The 20,217-nt window shown below is 37.7% G+C and overlaps 2 protein-coding genes and 1 pseudogene across 2 annotated transcripts; 1 reads left to right on the top strand and 2 right to left on the bottom strand.

The window, feature by feature from the left end:
• Positions 1–216: 216 nt before the first annotated feature.
• Positions 217–3,029, bottom strand: LOC127420528 (protein phosphatase 1 regulatory subunit 3D-like; annotated as a pseudogene).
• Positions 3,030–4,288: 1,259 nt separating this feature from the next.
• Positions 4,289–10,269, top strand: fam217ba (family with sequence similarity 217 member Ba). Its single transcript, XM_051662884.1, has 5 exons — positions 4,289–4,523; positions 4,775–4,977; positions 5,058–5,166; positions 5,249–5,313; positions 7,957–10,269. The coding sequence occupies exons 2-5, from the start codon at positions 4,871–4,873 to the stop codon at positions 9,311–9,313; spliced, it is 1,638 nt and encodes a 545-aa protein (XP_051518844.1). The 5' UTR covers positions 4,289–4,523; positions 4,775–4,870; the 3' UTR covers positions 9,314–10,269.
• Positions 10,270–11,661: 1,392 nt separating this feature from the next.
• Positions 11,662–20,217, bottom strand: ttll9 (tubulin tyrosine ligase-like family, member 9). The gene is made up of 14 exons (XM_051662891.1): positions 20,050–20,217; positions 19,829–19,878; positions 17,261–17,353; positions 17,063–17,174; positions 16,695–16,880; positions 16,533–16,601; positions 16,282–16,372; positions 16,136–16,176; positions 15,050–15,137; positions 14,132–14,190; positions 13,849–14,045; positions 12,510–12,623; positions 12,295–12,416; positions 11,662–12,107 (listed from the first exon to the last, which is right to left on the bottom strand). Exons 1-14 carry the CDS (start codon positions 20,062–20,064, stop codon positions 12,037–12,039), a joined length of 1,308 nt encoding a protein of 435 aa, XP_051518851.1. The 5' UTR covers positions 20,065–20,217; the 3' UTR covers positions 11,662–12,036.

Raw genomic sequence — 20,217 nt, 5'->3', positions numbered from 1 at the left:
TTAAAAAGTTTTTGCAAATCTTAATGTTTCAAAAAATAATATTCCAAATGACTTTAAGTTATTATTAACTGCATGAAATGTGGGATAGTAAGACCTTGAAAGGGTCATAGCAATGTACATCACATGGTGAAAATGCTAGTAGTGGCACATGATATGTAAAATAATATGAAAACAGTGCTCTCACAATGTTAGTTTATTTCCAGCTAACATGTGTCTTCAGATAAAGTATATCTTGCTGTCCTCACATTCCTTTGGCACAAGCAGATTATAACTCTGACAGGTTAATTTGTAATTCTTTCCACCATTATATCCCAAAACTGAGTGCCCATGACTTTGTAAGAGATCACAAACTCCAGCACTGCCCCAGGGTGAAGGATGAATGGAGGAACTTGGAGATGAAATCGAAAAGTGTCACAGCAAGGCCCGTTTGAAATGGATTTGCTGGCCACCCAATAAGCCTTGGCTCCTGTGCAACTCCTCCAGTTCGTAAAGGAGTAGTGAACACTTACGTCCTTCTCAAATGCCAAGTTTACACCTTGACCCTTACAAAAATCCAGAGTTCATGGCAAATTTGCACCAAATTCGCCACTGATCATTTTCACATGCAAATGAGCTTTGCGGTAAACTTGCGGCAAATTGTCCATTGTTGCCAAAAGTTTGTAAAGAGATTCACCACCAGAGGCGATCCTAGGGACTCTGGGGGCCCTAGGCAAAAAAAAAAGAAAAAAAGAAGCAGGCCCTTCTGAATGCTCCTTTAACGGTTGCACACCGTCACCATGGGCATTTTCCAAATGTCATTTTTGCACCCTTGAAGGGCACTTTGCGAAGGGGGATCCCTATAATGCCAGGTTCATAGCACAAAACATGCTCCAGACACACTTGTTGGCAACACAGACGTTCGACAAAGTTTGAACAGTCCCCTGGTTGCACAGGGAACATCGGTTTCAAATATGGCAAGGATATTTCCATCCTCTTGCTAGAAGATAGTTCTACATTCATTAAAAGTAGAAAGAGAACATGCTCTGGGACATTGAAAACCTTGACATTTTCCAAATTCAATCACAAAGAATCCACAAATTGGACACTTGTACTGCTGCTAAGCCTCCTTCTCTCTGATGGAGATGGGAGAGACTGAGTTCACCTACAGTGCATCCGGAAAGTATTCACAGCGCTTCACTTTTTCCACATTTTGTTATGTTACAGCCTTATTCCAAAATGGATTAAATTAATTATTTTCCTCAAAATTGTACAAACAATACCCCATAATGACAACGTAAAAGAAGTTTGTTTGAAATCTTTGCAAATTTATTAAAAATAAAAAATGAAACAAAATCACATGTACATAAGTATTCACAGCCTTTGCCATGACACTCAAAATTGAGCTCAGGTGCATCCTGTTTCCACTGATCATCCTTGAGATGTTTCTACAACTTGATTGGAGTCCACCTGTGGTAAATTCAGTTGATTGGACATGATTTGGAAAGGGGCACACCTGTCTATATAAGGTCCCACAGTTAACAGTGCATGTCAGAGCACAAACCAAGCCATGAAGTCCAAGGAATTGTCTGCAGACCTCCGAGACAGGATTGTATCGAGGCACAGATCTGGGGAAGGGTACGGAAAAATTTCTGCAGCATTGAAGGTCCCAGTGAGCACAGTGGCCTCCATCATCTGTAAATGGAAGAAGTTTGGAACCACCAGGACTCTTCATAGAGCTGGCCGCCTGGCCAAACTGAGCGATCGGGGGAGAAGGGCCTTAGTCAGGGAGGTGACCAAGAACCCGATGATCACTCTGACAGAGCTCCAGCATTTCTCTGTGGAGAGAGGAGAACCTTCCAGAAGAACAACCATCTCTGCAGCACTCCACCAATCAGGCCTGTATGGTATAGTGGCCAGACGGAAGCTACTCTATAAGACACATGACAGCCCGCCTGGAGTTTGCCAAAAGGCACCTGAAGGACTCTCAGACCATGAGAAACAAAGATTGAACTCTTTGGTCTGAATGGCAAGCGTCATGTCTGGAGGAAACCTGGCACCGCTCATCACCTGGCCAATACCATCCCTACAGTGAAGCATGGTGGTGGCAGCATCATGCTGTGGGGATGTTTTTCAGCGGCAGGAACTGGGAGATTAGTCAGGATCGAGGGAAAGATGAATGCAGCAATGTACAGAGACATCCTTGATGAAAACCTGCTCCAGAGTGCTCTGGACCTCAGACTGGGGTGAAGGTTCATCTTCCAACAGGACAATGACCCTAAGTACACAGCCAAGATATCAAAGGAGTGGCTCCGGGACAACTCTGTGAATGTCCTTGAGTGGCCCAGCCAGAGCCCAGACTTGAACCCGATTGAACATCTCTGGAGAGATCTGAAAACGGCTGTGCACCGACGCTCCCCATCCAACCTGATGGAGCTTGAGAGGTCCTGCAAAGAAGAATGGGAGAAACTGCCCAAAAATAGGTGTGCCAAGCTTGTAGCATCATACTCAAAAAGACTTGAGGCTGTAATTGGTGCCAAAGGTGCTTCAACAAAGTATTGAGCAAAGGCTGTGAATACTTATGTACATGTGATTTTTTTTTTTTTTTTTTTTTTTTCATTTTTTATTTTTAATAAATTTGCAAAGATTTCAAACAAACTATTTTCATGTTGTCATTATGGGGTATTGTTTGTAGAATTTTGAGGAAAATAATGAATTTAATCCATTTTGGAATAAGGCTGCAACATAACAAAATGTGGAAAAAGTGAAGCGCTGTGAATACATTTCGGATCCACTGTATGGATGTTGGATTTGGTTGGGGGTTCACATGACATACTACGGCCTGTGTGTTGCCTATGAATAGTAGTTTTTGGGCTAGGTGGCTGAATTTGAACAGGCCTTCTCTCACTGTCTGTTTTAGACCATCGCATGTCCTGCAAATCCAATGTGGAACTTTCTTTTGAGCCACCTGACACCCTGGCAAAAAATAGGTCAGCATTCATCTCTTCTTCAGGGGGTGTGTCTTTTTGACAATATCCCATAGACCAGGCCATGCACCTTAAAAAAAACTAAAAAAGAAAAACAATTAAACAGATATTAACAACACCGTTTATATATATCACTGCTTAATATTCTAAGTTAAATATTCCATGTTACAAACAACATGCATGTCTACCAAAGTGCAGCTGTGGAAACATGGCATGTTTATGTGGAATTACAATTAAATCTCAGCTGGATCAATCACTTTTTAAGTCTTCAAAATAAACAGCTGGTGAATGTTGTTGCCTCTACACAAAAAGGAAGAAGTTCAAATTTGTGTTAATTGTCTCACCAGTACAATCTGACGTGTTTAAGTGTACGATGTATCTAAAGAGCCTCTGATGCTTTGTCTACAAAACAAGCATTTCATAATGTGCAGCATGGCAATAACTCTGTGCAAAGGTGAAGTATTTTCAACATGATATTATTGGCATACGATGCACTCCATGCAAACTTTTTTTATTTATTTATTTTTTATTGCTTTTAGTGCAAAACATGAAGAATGCATATATCCACATAATGTAAACATTGTATGATTTGAACATTCTGTACATAGGCAGAAAAATAAATAAATAAAGAAATAAAGAAGGTAAATGTATAAGTCATGAGACTGGAAAGACCTCATCATAGCACATAAGAAAATATATACATTTTCTATTATTAATTACCCTCAAGGACTTGATTAAATATTCCATTTCCAGCAAAAATTCTGCAATTCTAGGTAAGGAGTTTTTGCTTATGAATGTAATATTTACAGCTAATATAAGCTGAATAATTATAGCTTAATTTGACTTTAGAAAAACAGTAATTACTCAATTCACTCCAAAAAAATAAATAAATAAATAAATAAATAAAAGTGAAAACAGGTGACTGAGACTTTCACTCTCACTTTTACAAAAGGTGCATGTATCACACATCACAGTACTTGGATAGAAGTGCATTACATGGGTAGATTTTGTGCAATATTTTGTGTAAAAACTTATTTGATTTTATTAGATATACAATACATGGTAACAACTATGTTTTCCTCCAGTGTATATAATTAATAAGAGAAGTCCAAAAGAATTTCCTATTGGGTAAATTGAAGTTCGGGAATGTAATAATTGCCTAATAAACTTATTATTACAGGATTTACTCAACAACTAGACTCCTTCCAAAGACAGTTGGGGCCATTGTTTATGGTATACACTCCATGCAAACTGCGCAAAGCTTGCAGGAGATTCTGACGTCAAACATAGGGGGCGTGTCCACTGTTTTAGCTGTATTAGGGAAATGCTGTTGGTCATTTAAATCAAACAGCGTTTTTAGAGAACAATCACATAACCGTAACAGCAGCTGTGTACACAGACTTGCTCATATCTTGATTTTTGACATGTTTTAAGAACGATCGTCATGGGCTCCGGCAAAAGAAGCTCGCTTAATGCGTTCGTTTCATGGTAAACTTCAATTCCCATCATGCCAAATGGAGGCTCACGACGACAGCGCTACTTGAACATACAAAGCAGCAGGTAAACAAGACTGAACGAGATGCTGTAGTGATGCAAAGTAACAGGGATATCAAATCGTTGGGGATTTCATAACCACGATGTAAAGACGATTATTGTCTATTTTGAGCATACCGTTTAGAACAAGGTTGTTCGACGCTGTTTAATGTATTGGAAACGCTTCCACTGTGCTCCATGTCTTGAAATCTGAATACTTGCAAAATATAAATTGTGACGCTGTTATTTCACTGTATTTGTGCAATGGTGCTCTTCAGTCGCGCGGTTCGTCTGCGCGCTCGCGAGTGGGACATTTTTGGGAACAGCTGAGAGCTTTGCAACTGCGCTTTTAACACTTTGTAGTGTTTATCGAGATGGGACCCATTCTGCAAGAGCAAATAGCATCTGCGACACTGAAGAGGGTGCCTGGCAAGGAGAAGGTTAGAGTGAAAAAGGCAGAAAACACTGGGATTGTTGCCAGGTATGTTTGAATACAGCAATTTATGAAAAACACATGCAATTATGAGTATATTCCACTGAGAAATTGTGCTTTATTTGCAGCAATAATAATAAGAGAGTAGGAAGCGTGAACCAGAATAAGAAACCTCTTAAGAAAACAGTGACCTTGCATCCAGGCCAAGAAAAGGATCCACAGCCCACAGCTGTCAATGTAAGTTCTCAAGCCACATAATCATTTTTATAAAGTTTATTTTGTTGGCAGCAATTTAAAAATGTTTTTATGACTTTAAAAGGGCAAAAATGGAATCAAACCAAAGAAAGCGAAGAGTCCGACTGCTGGAACTTGCAAGTTGTGTGGGTGAGTGTTGTTTTTTAGTATGTTTTTAACATACGGTATTTAATATGTAAAGGATAATGAAGTCATCTAGCATTTTTTAAAAGAAAACAAACCCTGACAGGGTGATTGTATTGGGTCTTGTTTCACCCTAAAGGGTTTATTTAGCTATAATGACCAGCTGACTGTTCATTAATCCACTTATTACACGGCTACTTGCCAAATAAATAAATAAATGGGCATGAAATATTGATTTGAAAAAAGAAAGACACCACAGAGTGATACAAGAGACATTAAACTTGCTAGGAAATCAGTTTTCTGGGATAACGGTCAATTATTCACCTTTTTCCTGAACGTGGAAATTTTCCACAATTCATAATGGAAGCCTGTTTTTGTTTTTGCATCAACATACACTGCCGTTCAAAATTTTAGGGTCACTTATTCTTTATTTTTTTTTTCACATTTTAGAATAATAGTAAAGTCATCACAACTATGGAATAATAGAAATGGAAATATGGGAATTATGTTGTGACTAAAAAAAAATAAAATAAATCAAAACTGTGTTATATTTTATAATATCAACGGACTTTGACCTAAACTTTATTCTAAATGCCTGCTACTTCTATATTTTGGACAGTTATGAATGTATAAGTCAGAAATGATTGTTTATGTTGCAAATAGATCACATAAAGCTTTTGTAATTACAGTAAATGTGATTAAATGTGCACGTGTCATTCAGTTTTGCACACGCACAACCTACATACTTAAAATCAAATCTATGAATTTCTGCTTCCTGTATTTGCTGAATTATGGTTGTTGTTGCTGTTGATGATCATAATATTATAACTATAAAAAAGTATTCATAATAAAAAATACTGAATGAATATTAATCACAAATTTCATTAATTTCAACCATCTGCTCAACAAAATAACTCACAGTAATGTCTTTCTGAGGTAAACTGTTGGTAGCTTCTCCTTCATTTAATAAAATCCGTTGTGAGCAGTTTGACAGTTCATCACGACTGCCACTAGGGAGAGAAATACTACAGTTGTATGTGAATGTCGGAAACAGTGAAAAGGCGGCTTAAGAGCAGTGAAGATGTGTTAAAAGCAGCTAGATGTGTCTTTTCATTTATCCCTGTGAGAATAAAGATTTTAACCAGCAGGTGGTGACAAAAGACCATTTTTATGTGTTATGAGCCAGTTCAGTTGACGTTCATTTGAGTGGGCTGCCAGTCAGCAAGCGGTTTCTTTGAAGTAATTTGCATCGTCTCTCACTCCATGATTGCTGGAATTACTACCACACTACAGCTGGAAAATACAGTTAAACTAACAGCTTTAGCATTAAGGCTTATCACAGCCGAGAAACACAACAGATGACATAATCACACATACGTAAGGTGCTTACCTACCTGATTTTACGCATTGGGAGATGATGTAAACAATTAACATGGCGGATGTATTATTACACAGAGAAAATCGGATGTATTTGATCAAAATTCCAATATCTTTAGCAAGTTGACTAACACTACAGCTGAGGAATACAGTTAAACCGCTACAGCTTTACTGTTGGGAGTCATGAAAGATGCAGGTAATCGCACACACATAATAGCTCTCTCTCTTAAAAACACATACCCTTGTTTCTCCAATAATTTGTTAGAAACAACCCAAGCAATCGTTACTAGTTCTAAAGTGAAGTTTTTGAATTAGTAACGGAGGCTTGGGCGCATCTTTCGAACTAGATCCTGATCCTTGGTGTAAGCAAGTAGTTCCATGCACAAGTGTGTGTTTTTTTTTTTTTTTTCTCATTTATTTAAATAGTTGTTCATTGAACTGTTGTATTAAAGCAATATCACACTTGCAATATTGCTGTATGCCCCATATCAGCACGGCAGTGATTACTTGCGGCACTTGGCCTGCGGGCACATCATAGCCGTTCTAAATTAGGGCCATACAGCACTCTTGCTCATGTGATGCTTTAAAATTTTATTATTTTATATTATGCATTAGTAAAATATTTCTGATCTAAATTCTTCACTTTCACATGTTATTCAAAGACTCTCTGATTAAACCCATGAGCCCTTATTTTGTATGAAGGAAGACCTTTGAGATTTTGTGTGTATTTAACAATAAGTTTTTTCATTCTATCATTCCCACAGAAAAAAATCCATCAGAGTGCCTGAAAAGTGGTTAATCTTTACGCTGTTTTTAGAAGCTGCTCTGGGTGTGGGTCAGTGAGATGGTTGGAGTTCATTTGTACTCAAATAATGCAAAAACACTGGTTTATGCACCATTTATGGAATTTCTATATTCGCTTGAAATTCCTTTATTTGGATAGTAAAATGTGATTGGAATTTGAAGTGCACAATAACTGAGATAATCGCGATCAGATGATTATTTAATAATTGTGATAGGCCTACTTTTTATAAAGACTAGAACCAGAAAACAGTCTAGCGGCAATCAGAATCATTATGGTGTTGCCCAGTGGTTGCTTAGGAAAACTGTGGATACAGTTTAGCAGTCATGATACAAAATATTTGACCACAGAATGCCATGATTGACCAATCAGAATAAGAATTCAACAGAGTTGTGTAATAAGTATATTGATTAAAATATCACCATCTCACATTTTATGGACAACAAATAATACTTGAACTATTGCTATAGCACACAGGGCCAAGCTGACTTGAGGCCTCCACATCCCAAACTCTCATGTCCAGAGCGTGGACAGGACAGGCCAAAGATTCAGCTTCCGTCTCAGAGTTGTACTGAGATGGTACAGAGCAATGCAGCCTTGGAAAAGAGCCGACGAGCTCTATCACTGCCATTGGCTCCTCAGCCAATGCTGCATCAAATCTCCCTGCCAAAACAAGTTCCTGACCTGGAGTCATTCCGCCTTCTGGATCACAAGGAGGATGATACGGACAGTGCCAGTGACCTGTCTGACTCCGAAAGGCTCCCTGTGCTGCCTTCCCCCTGCACTCCTCCTCAGCTCAACCTCCGAGCAGAGGTGATTAACTCCATGGACCTGCATCCCTACTTTCCTGGACCCAGGATGGTGGAGAATGAAGATGACAGCTACAGCTACCCAGACTTCCTTCCACCCCCATTCAATACCTGGAGTCTGAGGCAGCTCACCATCTTCCTTAATACCGAGGGTAAACGGGCTCCCAGGCCTAAACCTGTTGGCCAGCTTGAAAAGTATTTAGAGCGCCTCCTACAGTTAGAGTGGCACCAGATACAAACCATCCAGGCTGAAAGCGGGCGGCACACTACACCCATCATCCGAGGTCATGCCCCCAGTGCCCCAGCAAACAGCAACCACCCTAGGCCTCACACTGCTCCCCCGACACGCCTCAGCTCCCCCAAAAGCCTTCTTCAGGGTCAGCGGGCCTTCCCTCTTTCCCCCTTCTCCTCCATGAGCAGTCCATCTTCCACTCAACTTTCTCGCCCTGTCTGCCCTCACTGCCATTTTCGCTACCCACTCTGCAATGGCAGCTGCTCTTCATACGCCTACCAGCGCCACTCCCGTCTTAGCCCCTTGCTAGAGCGCAAAGCCCCACCAGCATACACCCAAAAGAGGAGCAGCAGTGAAAGCCGGGCCTCCACCTCAGAAAACCGCCCCATATCCAAAACCCAACACCCAGTGAGTCCTCAGGCAGCAAGAGTTGACCAGAGGCATATGCAGGCAGCAGGAAATGTGCGCAGAACCTCGCAAGAACTTAATGCAAACAGTAAATCCCATGCTTTAGTCAGGAAAGGAAAGACTGGGAGGTCAAATGAGGTAGACAGACTGAAAGATACACCTGTGGGAATTAAATATGGGGGTGCTGATAGGCGGGTTGCTGCTGCTATTAAGCGTGAAGGCGGTGGTCTGGGTAAAAGAGGGGATAAATATGGGCAGAAAGACGAAAAAGGCGAGGTACGATTAAGATCTGGCGCTAAAAGAACTGTCACTGACAGCTGTGATGCTAAAGATACCAAGAATACTGGCAAAGTTAAAAACGCTCAGTATGCCAAGTAGTTAGTGCTTTGTAACTTTAACGCTTCTTTAGTTTAAAGGTGCTGTAAGTGATTTTTTTTTTTTTTTTTTTAAATGACATGAAGAAAACCTGTCAGATATCATTAAAATAGGTGCCATGAAATATCACACCTGTCTCTGTAATCAGCAGCAAAAAAGGATGTCCATGGTGCTTGGTCACATTGATTGTTTAGCCAATCAAAAGACTTTCTGCCTGTAAAGCATGGCAAATTCAACGTCTAAAGCCATGGGTATACTTCCAATTTGACACGAGCACTCAGAATCTGCGTACAATCGAATGTGAGCCTGTCAAAATATACTCCATATAATTTTGCGCGCTACGACTGCTATGGGACATCAGACTTTCTCTTCAGGACTTTAGACCCACAAAGATGTCTTTATATTCCTTCAGACTCGAGTTATACATATGTAGGTATCACCAGACCTCCTCACACATGCTCTCTTGACTTGCACATCCACTGTTGTTGTTTTTACCTTCATCTCCTGATGTTTAGCGGCAATTACATCATCTTAATCTAGCGCTTCTTCGTGATAGCAACGGCTCAAAATGTAATTGTTGCATGTATTGCCGTCCTGTACGTGGACGCCCAGCGTTCATGTCTTAGTGAAGCATACTTTGGGCTTAAGTCTGGTGGAAGTTTCAGAACGGCTAAAATAGCTTACAGCACCTTTAACTAAATTGCCTCAAAATCATATACTCAAGGCTAAAAATAGGTTCTTCTCTTTAGAAATGGTCTTTTCATGGTCATTGTCTTTTTTCGAAGTGCATTTTTTCAATAAGATATACAGTGGCCCCATTAAGTGCTAGGACACTTATGCCACACTTAAAAATGTACTACTGTCATCACATTAAATAACAAAATATCAAACCAAATGGCATTTATTTTAGATGGGTAGCACAAGCACACTTTTAAAGCAAAACATTTCACACACACAAAAAGTTAGTTGATGAATATAAAACAATGCAAAACAATACTATACCTAACCCTAACCCTAACCCTAAGACTCAAGTATTTGTAGGACACCTGTGTAAACATGAGGGAATCTTGAGACTGTAATGATGGCAGTCTGGAGACGTGGAGATGTGGGATCTAATCGCAGCTTTAATAAAAGCACTCATATAACACAAGAGATACAGGTAACCAACATAAACCACCACTACAGTCTAAAAAGGACAAGAACCGACAAAGATAGAGAGAACATGAGGGCAGTATATTTAAACAAGAAACTAATAAGGTTATCAAGACACATCTGGGGAACAATCAGGGAGGGAACCAGAAACAAAGACAAAATAAGAACTGCAAAACTATTATTTCAAAATAAAAGCCCTCTATCTGAGAGAACTTTACTGGCCGCTAGGGAAGACCAGTTGTTTAAAATGAATTAAAGAAACAGCTGGAAAATTAAAGTTAGTTTTGAGAAAAGGTCTAGTATCATTTCTTTCTAGATGCCACTTGGTTTGATATTTTGTTATCTAATGCAATGAAATTCATACATTTTTACTATGGCTTAAAAATATATTTTGGGGCCACTGTATTTATTTTGTCTTAAGTACATTCAAGCAGGTTATCTTTTAACAAGGTACGCACAAATCGTCTATAAAAGCTAGCTTAATATGTATTTTAATCCAGTCTGCATGTACATATCTCTGATTTGATGGAGGTATGAATGTCAGGTTTTGACTAGTAAGCACTAGGTCAAAGAATGTATATTTTTCAGATGAATAATGAATGTTTTGTAATGGCTGTGTATTTTTGTAATGTGCTATTTACATGGACTTATTTTCTTGTTATTTATGAAATCATTTATTATCTATTTATTACAATGGTTTGCCCTTATTAAGTTATATTATGTTTAAATAAGAATATAATGCTTTGTGTAATATATTATTTATCTTTGAACACTTTTGAACGTTTAATGTCTGCCATGAGTTGGATGTGGTGGAATTGTAATGTTTGGATTGCTTAAGGTCACATTACATTAGTGTTTTTGTGATGCAGTTTGAATTGGAGATGGAACTGAACGATAAACTTTATAAGGTATTTTTGTCAAGCTTGATGTTGGTATACTTATTTTCAGAGAACTTTTTAAGTACTTACATTGACCACCATGTCTCTAAATATACGTAGCATGTTTCTTTGCTTTTACAACAATGATGGTATTAGTTTTGTAGTTTTATACATAATACATAGAATATGACTGAAAGATGGATGGTTAAGTTTGAGACCATTTGTGGTACTGCATTTCCATTTGATGTTTGTAGCATCATTCCATTTTGGATTTTATGTACTGCAAAGTTCCCTTATCAGGGAAAAATCATGAAAAAAATGTTTCATCTTTATCCGATTGTGCTTTAATTTTGCTGGGAAGGTTTTTTTTTTTTTTGGTAGTTGAATTCAACTATTTTTATGAGATACAAAATAAACAGTTTTCATTACATTATCAGAGGCTCCTTCTACTGTTATTTACTTTTTTAAAAGTCATTATTTTTTTTCATTAAACTGGTATCTCATTGTAAAACAATAAGTAAATACAAGAAAAGATAACGTAACAAAGTAGTTCCTGCCACATATAGGTTACTGAGTATTTAAATACTGATATTTACCCTCATCTGAATCCTCATGCTGTGTGTTATAGCTATTGAGGGATTTTGTGTGATTCTCATACACAGTTTGTCACATTGCTTTAATGTCATTTTCTTGTTGTCATGTTCTCTTCTGCCCTAGGAAAGGCTTTAGAAGCTGTTGAAGTTGTTTCTGTCGGTCATTCACACAGCCTGCGTAAATACACAAACAACATTTTTACTTGTAAAAGAAGATAGTAAATGCTGCTACAATCTATATTATGCATAGACCTGTTTATGATTATAGTTTTTATTGAAATGGTTGCTATCCAAATGTGCCAAATAGCACTGTTCTTTGCTTTGTACACCAAAAAGTAAATCATAAATATCAGACACTGACCAAGGTGTGTATTTGCTATGAGGCAGGAACTACCCAGAGCTTCTAGGCCGACATCTGTGTAGACAGGGCCATCGTTCCACATTAGGTCAAATCCTCCAATCCGCTTCTCCTTGCCTGTCAGACTAAGTGCAATAAAGGTTTTTTGACAACAGTGCCAACATAGAGAGGCATCCATTCACTTGCGTGAAATTTTAAATCATTTCGTCAAATCGTACCGGCCCTCCATGTCAACAACGTGCAGGGTGTCCTCCAGCAGTCTGTATTTCATATCATAGTCCTCCTGACTGCTGGCTGTGAGAGAGGGTGAAGCGTTCACCTCAATAAGCCACCTGGATGACAACAAATGGATATTTTAAGTGATGTCAAGGCTGTTTCATTAATATAATACATTTCAACACAACTGATAAATTAACATGGAATTTATACAAACAGCAAATCACAACAATAAGGTTCCTCAACTAAAATTAACATTCATTTTTTGGGGGGACAAAGCATTGACAATGTAATTAAGTGGGTTCTCCATACTCAAACAAGTTGTGTATTTGTATATACAGTATTTTAATCGTAAAATAAATTGGATTTATGTCTATAATCAATGACGTACAGTTTAATAATATTGTGTCATCATTGCTTATTCAATTACGCCTTTCCTAATGGGATGACTTGCTCATTCACTCATTAAATATGTTAAGTACAATCCATAAACACATTTTTACTTCCATTAAATGTTTTGATTCATCTAGGAGTTGGTTAATTTGGCCTAGAACTCTTTAATGAAGAATTCTTCAAATTCCTATAAAAATTATTTTTTACGAAAAATAATTCCGGAACCATGCCTGCTTAAAAATTGGGCATATATAACTTATATCGGTAACACTTTGAAATAAGGTTGTGTTCATTTACATCAACACCATAGTCAACATGAACTAAAAATGAACAATATTTTTACATTGAACAACACATCTTAATTCATGTTAATTTCAAATTTTTCTACAATTTTATTTTTGTCTTCATTAAAAGTTCTATATCATCACCACTTTTGGCAATTTAAAATTTTTACCATAGATGGAATGCACCAAATGACCTCTTCCTACTGTTTGCATTTTGCATCGAAATGACCATTCTGTTTAACAAGTACCTTGTAAGATTGTTTATGAGAAAAAGAGTTTTTCCATGCTCTTGAAAAAAATCTTTTTTTTTGGAGATACACGTTTTTCCACCAGACAGCGACGATATGTTAGTTAATGCATTGTGAACTAACAAGAACAAACAATGAACAATAGTATTTTGATCAATAACATTAGCCAAGACTGATAAATGCTGTTAAAAATATTGTTCATTGTTACTTCATGACACCAAATGCTTTAACTAATGTTAACAAACAGAACATTATTGTTAAGAATTACCCTTATATCTTCTCATATTTCATTAAATAGAGTATCACATTTCTACAAAAAATATAAATATATAACCAACTTTCAATAAATGACTGGACAACTGCAAGCTACACAAAAGCAAACACTATGTGACCTCCATAAAACAGAGTTTGCTCACGGCTTTAAATCCTGGTCCAGTAGTATGTCATATCCGTACAACTCAAAACAGTGTTTATCATTAATGATGGTCTTCTGAACACTAAGCAGGCTGCGAATAAATATGTTGTCAATTTCATTAAACAGAGTCTGCACTCTCTCTACTCCATGTTTAGCAGTCAGGTACCGCCGTAGCTGTTGCATCTGCCATTTACAACCCTAGGATACAAAGAAGAGAGATAACTGCTTTTTAATAAAACATGTTTTTATGTATATAATATTATGGTTAGTTACATCCCACATACCTTCTCAGGATCATAATCAGGGGCTGTTTTTTGCACTGCAACATTGGTGAGATGAACATCTGTGTACAGGTTAAAGGGGAAACAAGCAATTTCCATGTTTTTGCTTGTACCATGTACTGTAAACCCAAATAAGTTAGCAGAACTAAAAAAAATATTGAGGCAATCATTGACAACAATTTCTTTAAGGTAATACACCCCCAAGTTTAAGTTAATAGAACTTTCCGTTTTTGATTTAGCGCTACACATGCATGGAAATTGCTCTTAACTTGAAATATATAGTAAACTAACTTAAATGTAACTCTTTTGCTGAACTTAAAATTTTAATACTATGTAATCTCAATTTAAATACTTCAAGTAGAGGAAACCTAACTAGCTAGTACAGTGAATGCCAGCATGCTAAATGCATGCTAATCAGAAAGACAATGCTTTTGTTAGCATAGCAGTTTCTTAACAAGTAAAGCAACAAACTGTAGATTCATCTTAAATTGTTCCTGTTCTCAACCTAAGCTCAAGCTCCATTACAGAAACTCAACAACAAAACATTAAACACTAACAAGTATCACATTATATGACACTTCATTTCAACATTAACATTTCCTGTCGAGTGTTATGCAAAGCATGCTGGGAAATAGAAATCAATAGAAACTGCCCAGTTTCAGCTACATTTAAGTTCCTGTAAATTTAAGTTAATTAAACTAAAAACAATTCAGGTTACTTAAAATGTGTTAGTTTCATGAACTTGAAAGAAAGAGAAAATCTAAATACTCATCAAGGTTCATTTATTTTATGTAATTTGTATGATTTAACTTTTCCTTTCTCAAAACAAGTAATTATTTTGATCATTAGGGTTTTCAGTGTGGAGTATGATTAGAAATAGTGAGTATGTATGTGTTATCCAGAAACATATGCAAAGGATACACTGATCATCAATGCTACAGAGGGAAAACCTGGTGTTGGAAAATCGAGCAAAACCATCACGATACAGCCAGGCCTTCAAAGGAATAAACTGCAAAAACAAAGAGTTAAACTTATGTTGTCTATACAGTTTTAAATGTGTTTTAACACTGATCTGAATTCACATCCTTTTAAAAATTCTGTCATGATTTACTAATTGTGATGTCATTCAAAACCCATTTGATTTTTCTTTTCCTGCAGAACCCAATAACCATTTATTTTTCTGTTTGTTTCTCTTCATAACCACTATCGTATGGCTTTGAAGACTTAAAAAAAGAATTTCTCTTCAACAACACTCTTCATTTTTGAGCAAATTATCTCTTTGACCCCATTCCCACTTGGTATTAAGATGCATTTCGGGTGATCTGATTATGAGTGGTCAGCATTAAATAAAGATGAAAACAGGGTCTAAACGTTTTGTGATCAGATCACAAAAAAAAAACACATATGGAGGTAGTCAAAAACGCATGTGACCACATCGCATTTGAGGTGTAAACGCTAATATGTCAATCAAACGCTGTGATAAAACAATAGCGCAACAAACAAAAAGCCGTCCAATTGGAAAATTTGAAAAAGCAAATACAAACACAAGCAAGAGAACTTCTTGCTTCAACATGATATCAACATGCAGAGACACAGATGACAAGCACACACATTTGAAGCTAAGCTTATACATGTACTCCACTAAATCAATGGATAATACTGCTTGAATTGTTGCATTTGTGCTTAGATTAAATTTCAACTGCATCTGGGAGAAACAGCAGACCAGTTTTATTTGTGCTTTCTTTGTCTTTTATGACTTTCTTTTGCTGTATATTATTATGCAGTAGAACAGTGACATAGTGATTGATGTACAGTATGTCATCATGAAATCAGAGACCCTCCCCTCCAAATCCGAACAAAAGTGGTTACAGGAGATGCATCTGAATTACCAGGTGTGGTCTCGCCTGACCTCATGTGATCAGATCAACCGAAGCGCATCTTAATACCAGGTGTATATCAGGGGGTCTTTAAAAACACTCAGGAACATATAGAAAATAGTTTACTTACTGATGTTACAAGAACATAAACTCTCAGGTCAAATTTTCTTCCTGGTGATAGAGGTAAATCATATTGTATATTAAGCAGTGATCATAATGGTTGGGCTAAATCAAATAAAGAAGAAAAGCACCAGAGCTAGAAATTATTGGGTGTACCAGCAATGAGGTAGGGATTCTCAATGTAACGCTGAGCAACATAGCTCTCAACTTGAGCCTCATCTTTTTGTTCTTCAGAGCGGGTCCCATCCTAAACAACAGCATTAGCATGTGTCTTAGTTACAAAACAAACTCTATCTTACTTTTTTGTGTTGGTACAATAGTAGATTCAGACCACCTTTCTGTGTTTAAAGAACAAATGCAAAAGACTCTAAAGAGCTTCAAGATTCAACGTGACAAATTTGTATTACCTTTCTCCAATCGATAATATCTTTGAGTTTTCGAAAGAGAAAAATGCCTTTCCCCTGTGATCGTGCCACCTGTTTTTGGAAGGTATTGTTACAATGGATGTCATGATAATGACTTGATACTGTATGTGTTGAAATAATTCTTAGATTTTTCCTGACACTCACTGGCTTCATGATCCAAGTGCTGCCTGGGCTTCTTTTGAACTCTTCCACGAAGAGGTGATACTCACTGGGCAGCTCGAATGTACGTGGAAAAAAGTCACATTTGGCCGCCTCGAAACGACCTGACTCCCGCTCTAGAGTTTTCCGATACCTCTTCAAGTTCTTCACCATCAGGTTCTTACGGGTTAGCTAAAAAAATACAGCACAACAACAACTTTTTCTACATTTTTAAAAAACATTTCATTAAATAATAAAAACAAATTAGGATCACTTTAGTTCATTTTCATTCATTTGTAATTAGCAATATTCTGCATTTCAGTCAATGTCCTCCATTATTTGCACAGATCAGTCCTTGATATAATTACACTGACCTCATAGTGGTTGCGGAAGTGACATATTCGCACATGCTCCTCCATGTATGAGTGGTCAAAGTTCTCTCTCAGCCACCCAACATCACACCAGTTAAAGTCCCATTCACCATCACTGCATTAAAGGAAAACAAACAGATGCATTATTCAGGGGTGACACACAGGACATGTAAACAGATACAGGAAGAATACAGCACTTACTCTTTCATCTCTGCCCAGCCTGGTCTCTGGCTAAGGACATCTTGTATGGTGTTGGTTAGGCCACATTTGTACCGAATACAGCTTCTTCCCTCCCTGAGATGAAAATGAACCATACTGGATTTCTAAGTTCCTTACATACAGACAGACGTACAGTAGCCCCAAATAGTACACTGCCTGGCCCCCCCCAAAAAAGTCACCATTTGGATTTTAATAAGCATATATTTATTGCAGTGATTAATATGTTTCAGCTGGCAACAATTTTTTTAACCCTAACTGATGCAGTGTGTAGCTTCTCATTTCTTAAACAACCATGTCGGAAGACGTATCTCGTGGACGTGGAAAAGATGTTATTGTGTTTCAGAAGGGGCAAATCATTGGCCTGCATCAAACAAAGAAAACAACTAAGGAGATTGCTGAAATCACTGGAATTGGGTTAAGAACTGTCCAACGCATTATTAAAATCTGGAAGGATAGTGGTGAACCATCAGCTTCACTGAAGAAATGTGGTCAGAAAAAAATCTTGAATGATCGTGATCGGAGATCATGCTTGAAGTCACATCGTAAAAAAAAAAATCGACAGTAGAATTCATGGCTACGTTTAATAGTGAAAATAAGAGCATTTCCACATACATAATGCAACAAGAACTTACAGGATTGGGACTAAACAGCTGTGTGGCCACAAGAAAGCCACTTGTTAATGAGGCTAATCAGAAATAACGACTTCAATTTGCTAGGGAGCATAAAGATTGGACTGTAGAGCAATTGAAAAAGGTTTGTGGTCTGATGAGTCCAGATTTACCCTATTCCAAAGCGATGAGCACGTCAGGGTAAGAAGGGAAGTGCATGAAGTGGTGAACCCGTCATGCACAATGCCCACTGTACAAGCCTCTGGAGGCAGTGTTATGATCTGTGGTTGCTTCAGTTGGTCAGGACTTGGCTCAGCAACATTATGCGGCAATACAATGGTAGCTGACTACCTGAATGTACTGAATGACCAGGTTATCCAATCAATGAATTTTTTTCTTCTCTAACGGCACAGGCATATTCCAGGATGACAATGCCAAGATTCATTGGGCTCAAATTGTGAAAGAGTGGTTTAGGGAGCATGAGGAATCATTTTCACACATGAACTGGCCACCACAGGGTCCTGATCTTAACCCCATTGAAAGTCTTTGAGATGTGCTGGAGAAGACTTTATGGAGTGGTTCGACTCTCCCGTCATCAATACAAGATCTCGTCCAAAAATGTATGCAATCTGGATGGAAATAAATGTTGTGACATTGCATAAGGTTGTCGAAACAATGCCACGACGAATGCGCGCCATAATCAAAGCTAAAGGCGGTCCAATGAAATATTAAAGTATGCAGCTTTTTTATGGCCAGGCAGTATATTTGGACACCACCAAAAATGAAAATTCTCTCATCATTTACTCACCCTTATGCCATCCCAGATATGTATGACTTTCTTTCTACTGCAGAACACAAACGAAGATTTCAGCTCTATAGGTCCATACAATGCAAGTGAATTGTGACCAAAACTTTGAACAAAAAGGCAGCATAAAAGTAATCCATCAGACTCCAGTGGTTTAATTGCCTCTTCAGAAGTGATCCAATCGGTTTTGGGTGAGAACAGACCAAAACGCAACAAATGTTTCACTATAAATCAACATAAATGCACATCAGTGGTCTCCTTGGCAATCATGATTTCAAGCTCAGTTACACTTCCTAGCGCCATCTAGCACATGCATCAAGATGCATTGAAATCAAGATCGTGCCTAGAGACTGCAATGGCGAGATGTACAGTGAATTTTTTTTAAAGAGTCTGTTCTCACCCAAAATCAATTGGATCGCTTCAGAAGACATGGATTTAACCACTGGAGTCTGATGGATTACTATTATGCTGCCTTTATGGGCTTTTTGGACCATCAAAGTTTTGGTCACCATTCATTTGCATTGTATGGACATACAGAGCTGGAATATACTTTAAAAAAATCATACATCTGGGATTGCACGAGGGTGAGTAAATGATGGGAGAATTTTCATTTTTGGGTGAACTATCCCTTTGAGCCATGCTTAAAAATGAATGAATGCCATTGCATATAAAATAAATAAAAAAATCAAACAAAGTGCCATTGTGGATGTAAGAAGTCAGTTCCCCTCAAGGTGACTCGGGTGAGTAATCAAGGCTCCACTAATGTTTGACAACCATAAAGTATCTTAATCCTTTGGACTTAATTACAAACAGATTATCTACAGTATTATCAAAATTGTGCATGTGTTATCTTATCTAAAATCAATGCCACTTGGTTCATATTTTGATATATAATGGAATGACATTCATACATTTTAAGTGTAACTTTAGTGTCCACATACTATTGGGTTCACACAGTACATAACACAGTTATTTTCCATGATCAATTTAGAGAAACTTTAAGACGTTAAAAGTGCAGTTTGTACCTGGATATATAGGTAAACACACACACACACACAAAGACACATTGTTCTTTAAAAATGCAAATGTAGACGGATAATGCACAGATTATGGAAAGAGATGAGAGACATGCATTACCCTTCCTTTCTCCTTTGGTAACTGTGGGCAACTTTGTGTCCAGATGTCTGCTGAATATAATACGTTTGTTACTGCAAAACGTCACATAATTGTGATGCAAAGCTAACTTTGAAAGTCTCGTTAGCTCAAAACATACGTCATCACCGGGCAACCATTTATTTAAGCTATAACACAATTTAAAACACATACGTTTATTTTAGATGTCACAGTAACGGTCTTACCTTGTTTTTGGACATATTAAAACTGTCTGTTAACACAGGAACGTGAGAAGCGTGTGATTAGAGTTTATGTGTTGTCATAGCGTCCACGGAGCAGACCAATCACTTCGTCGCATTTCTTATAGTACAATAACGATGGGATTACATTTCCTGTTAATTGATTGACAGGTG

The sequence above is a fragment of the Myxocyprinus asiaticus genome, chromosome 29 (assembly GCF_019703515.2).
Source record: "Myxocyprinus asiaticus isolate MX2 ecotype Aquarium Trade chromosome 29, UBuf_Myxa_2, whole genome shotgun sequence".
Taxonomy (NCBI): domain Eukaryota; kingdom Metazoa; phylum Chordata; class Actinopteri; order Cypriniformes; family Catostomidae; genus Myxocyprinus; species Myxocyprinus asiaticus.
Note: the sequence above shows the minus strand (reverse complement) of the source record. Positions and strands in the feature narration are given on the sequence as shown.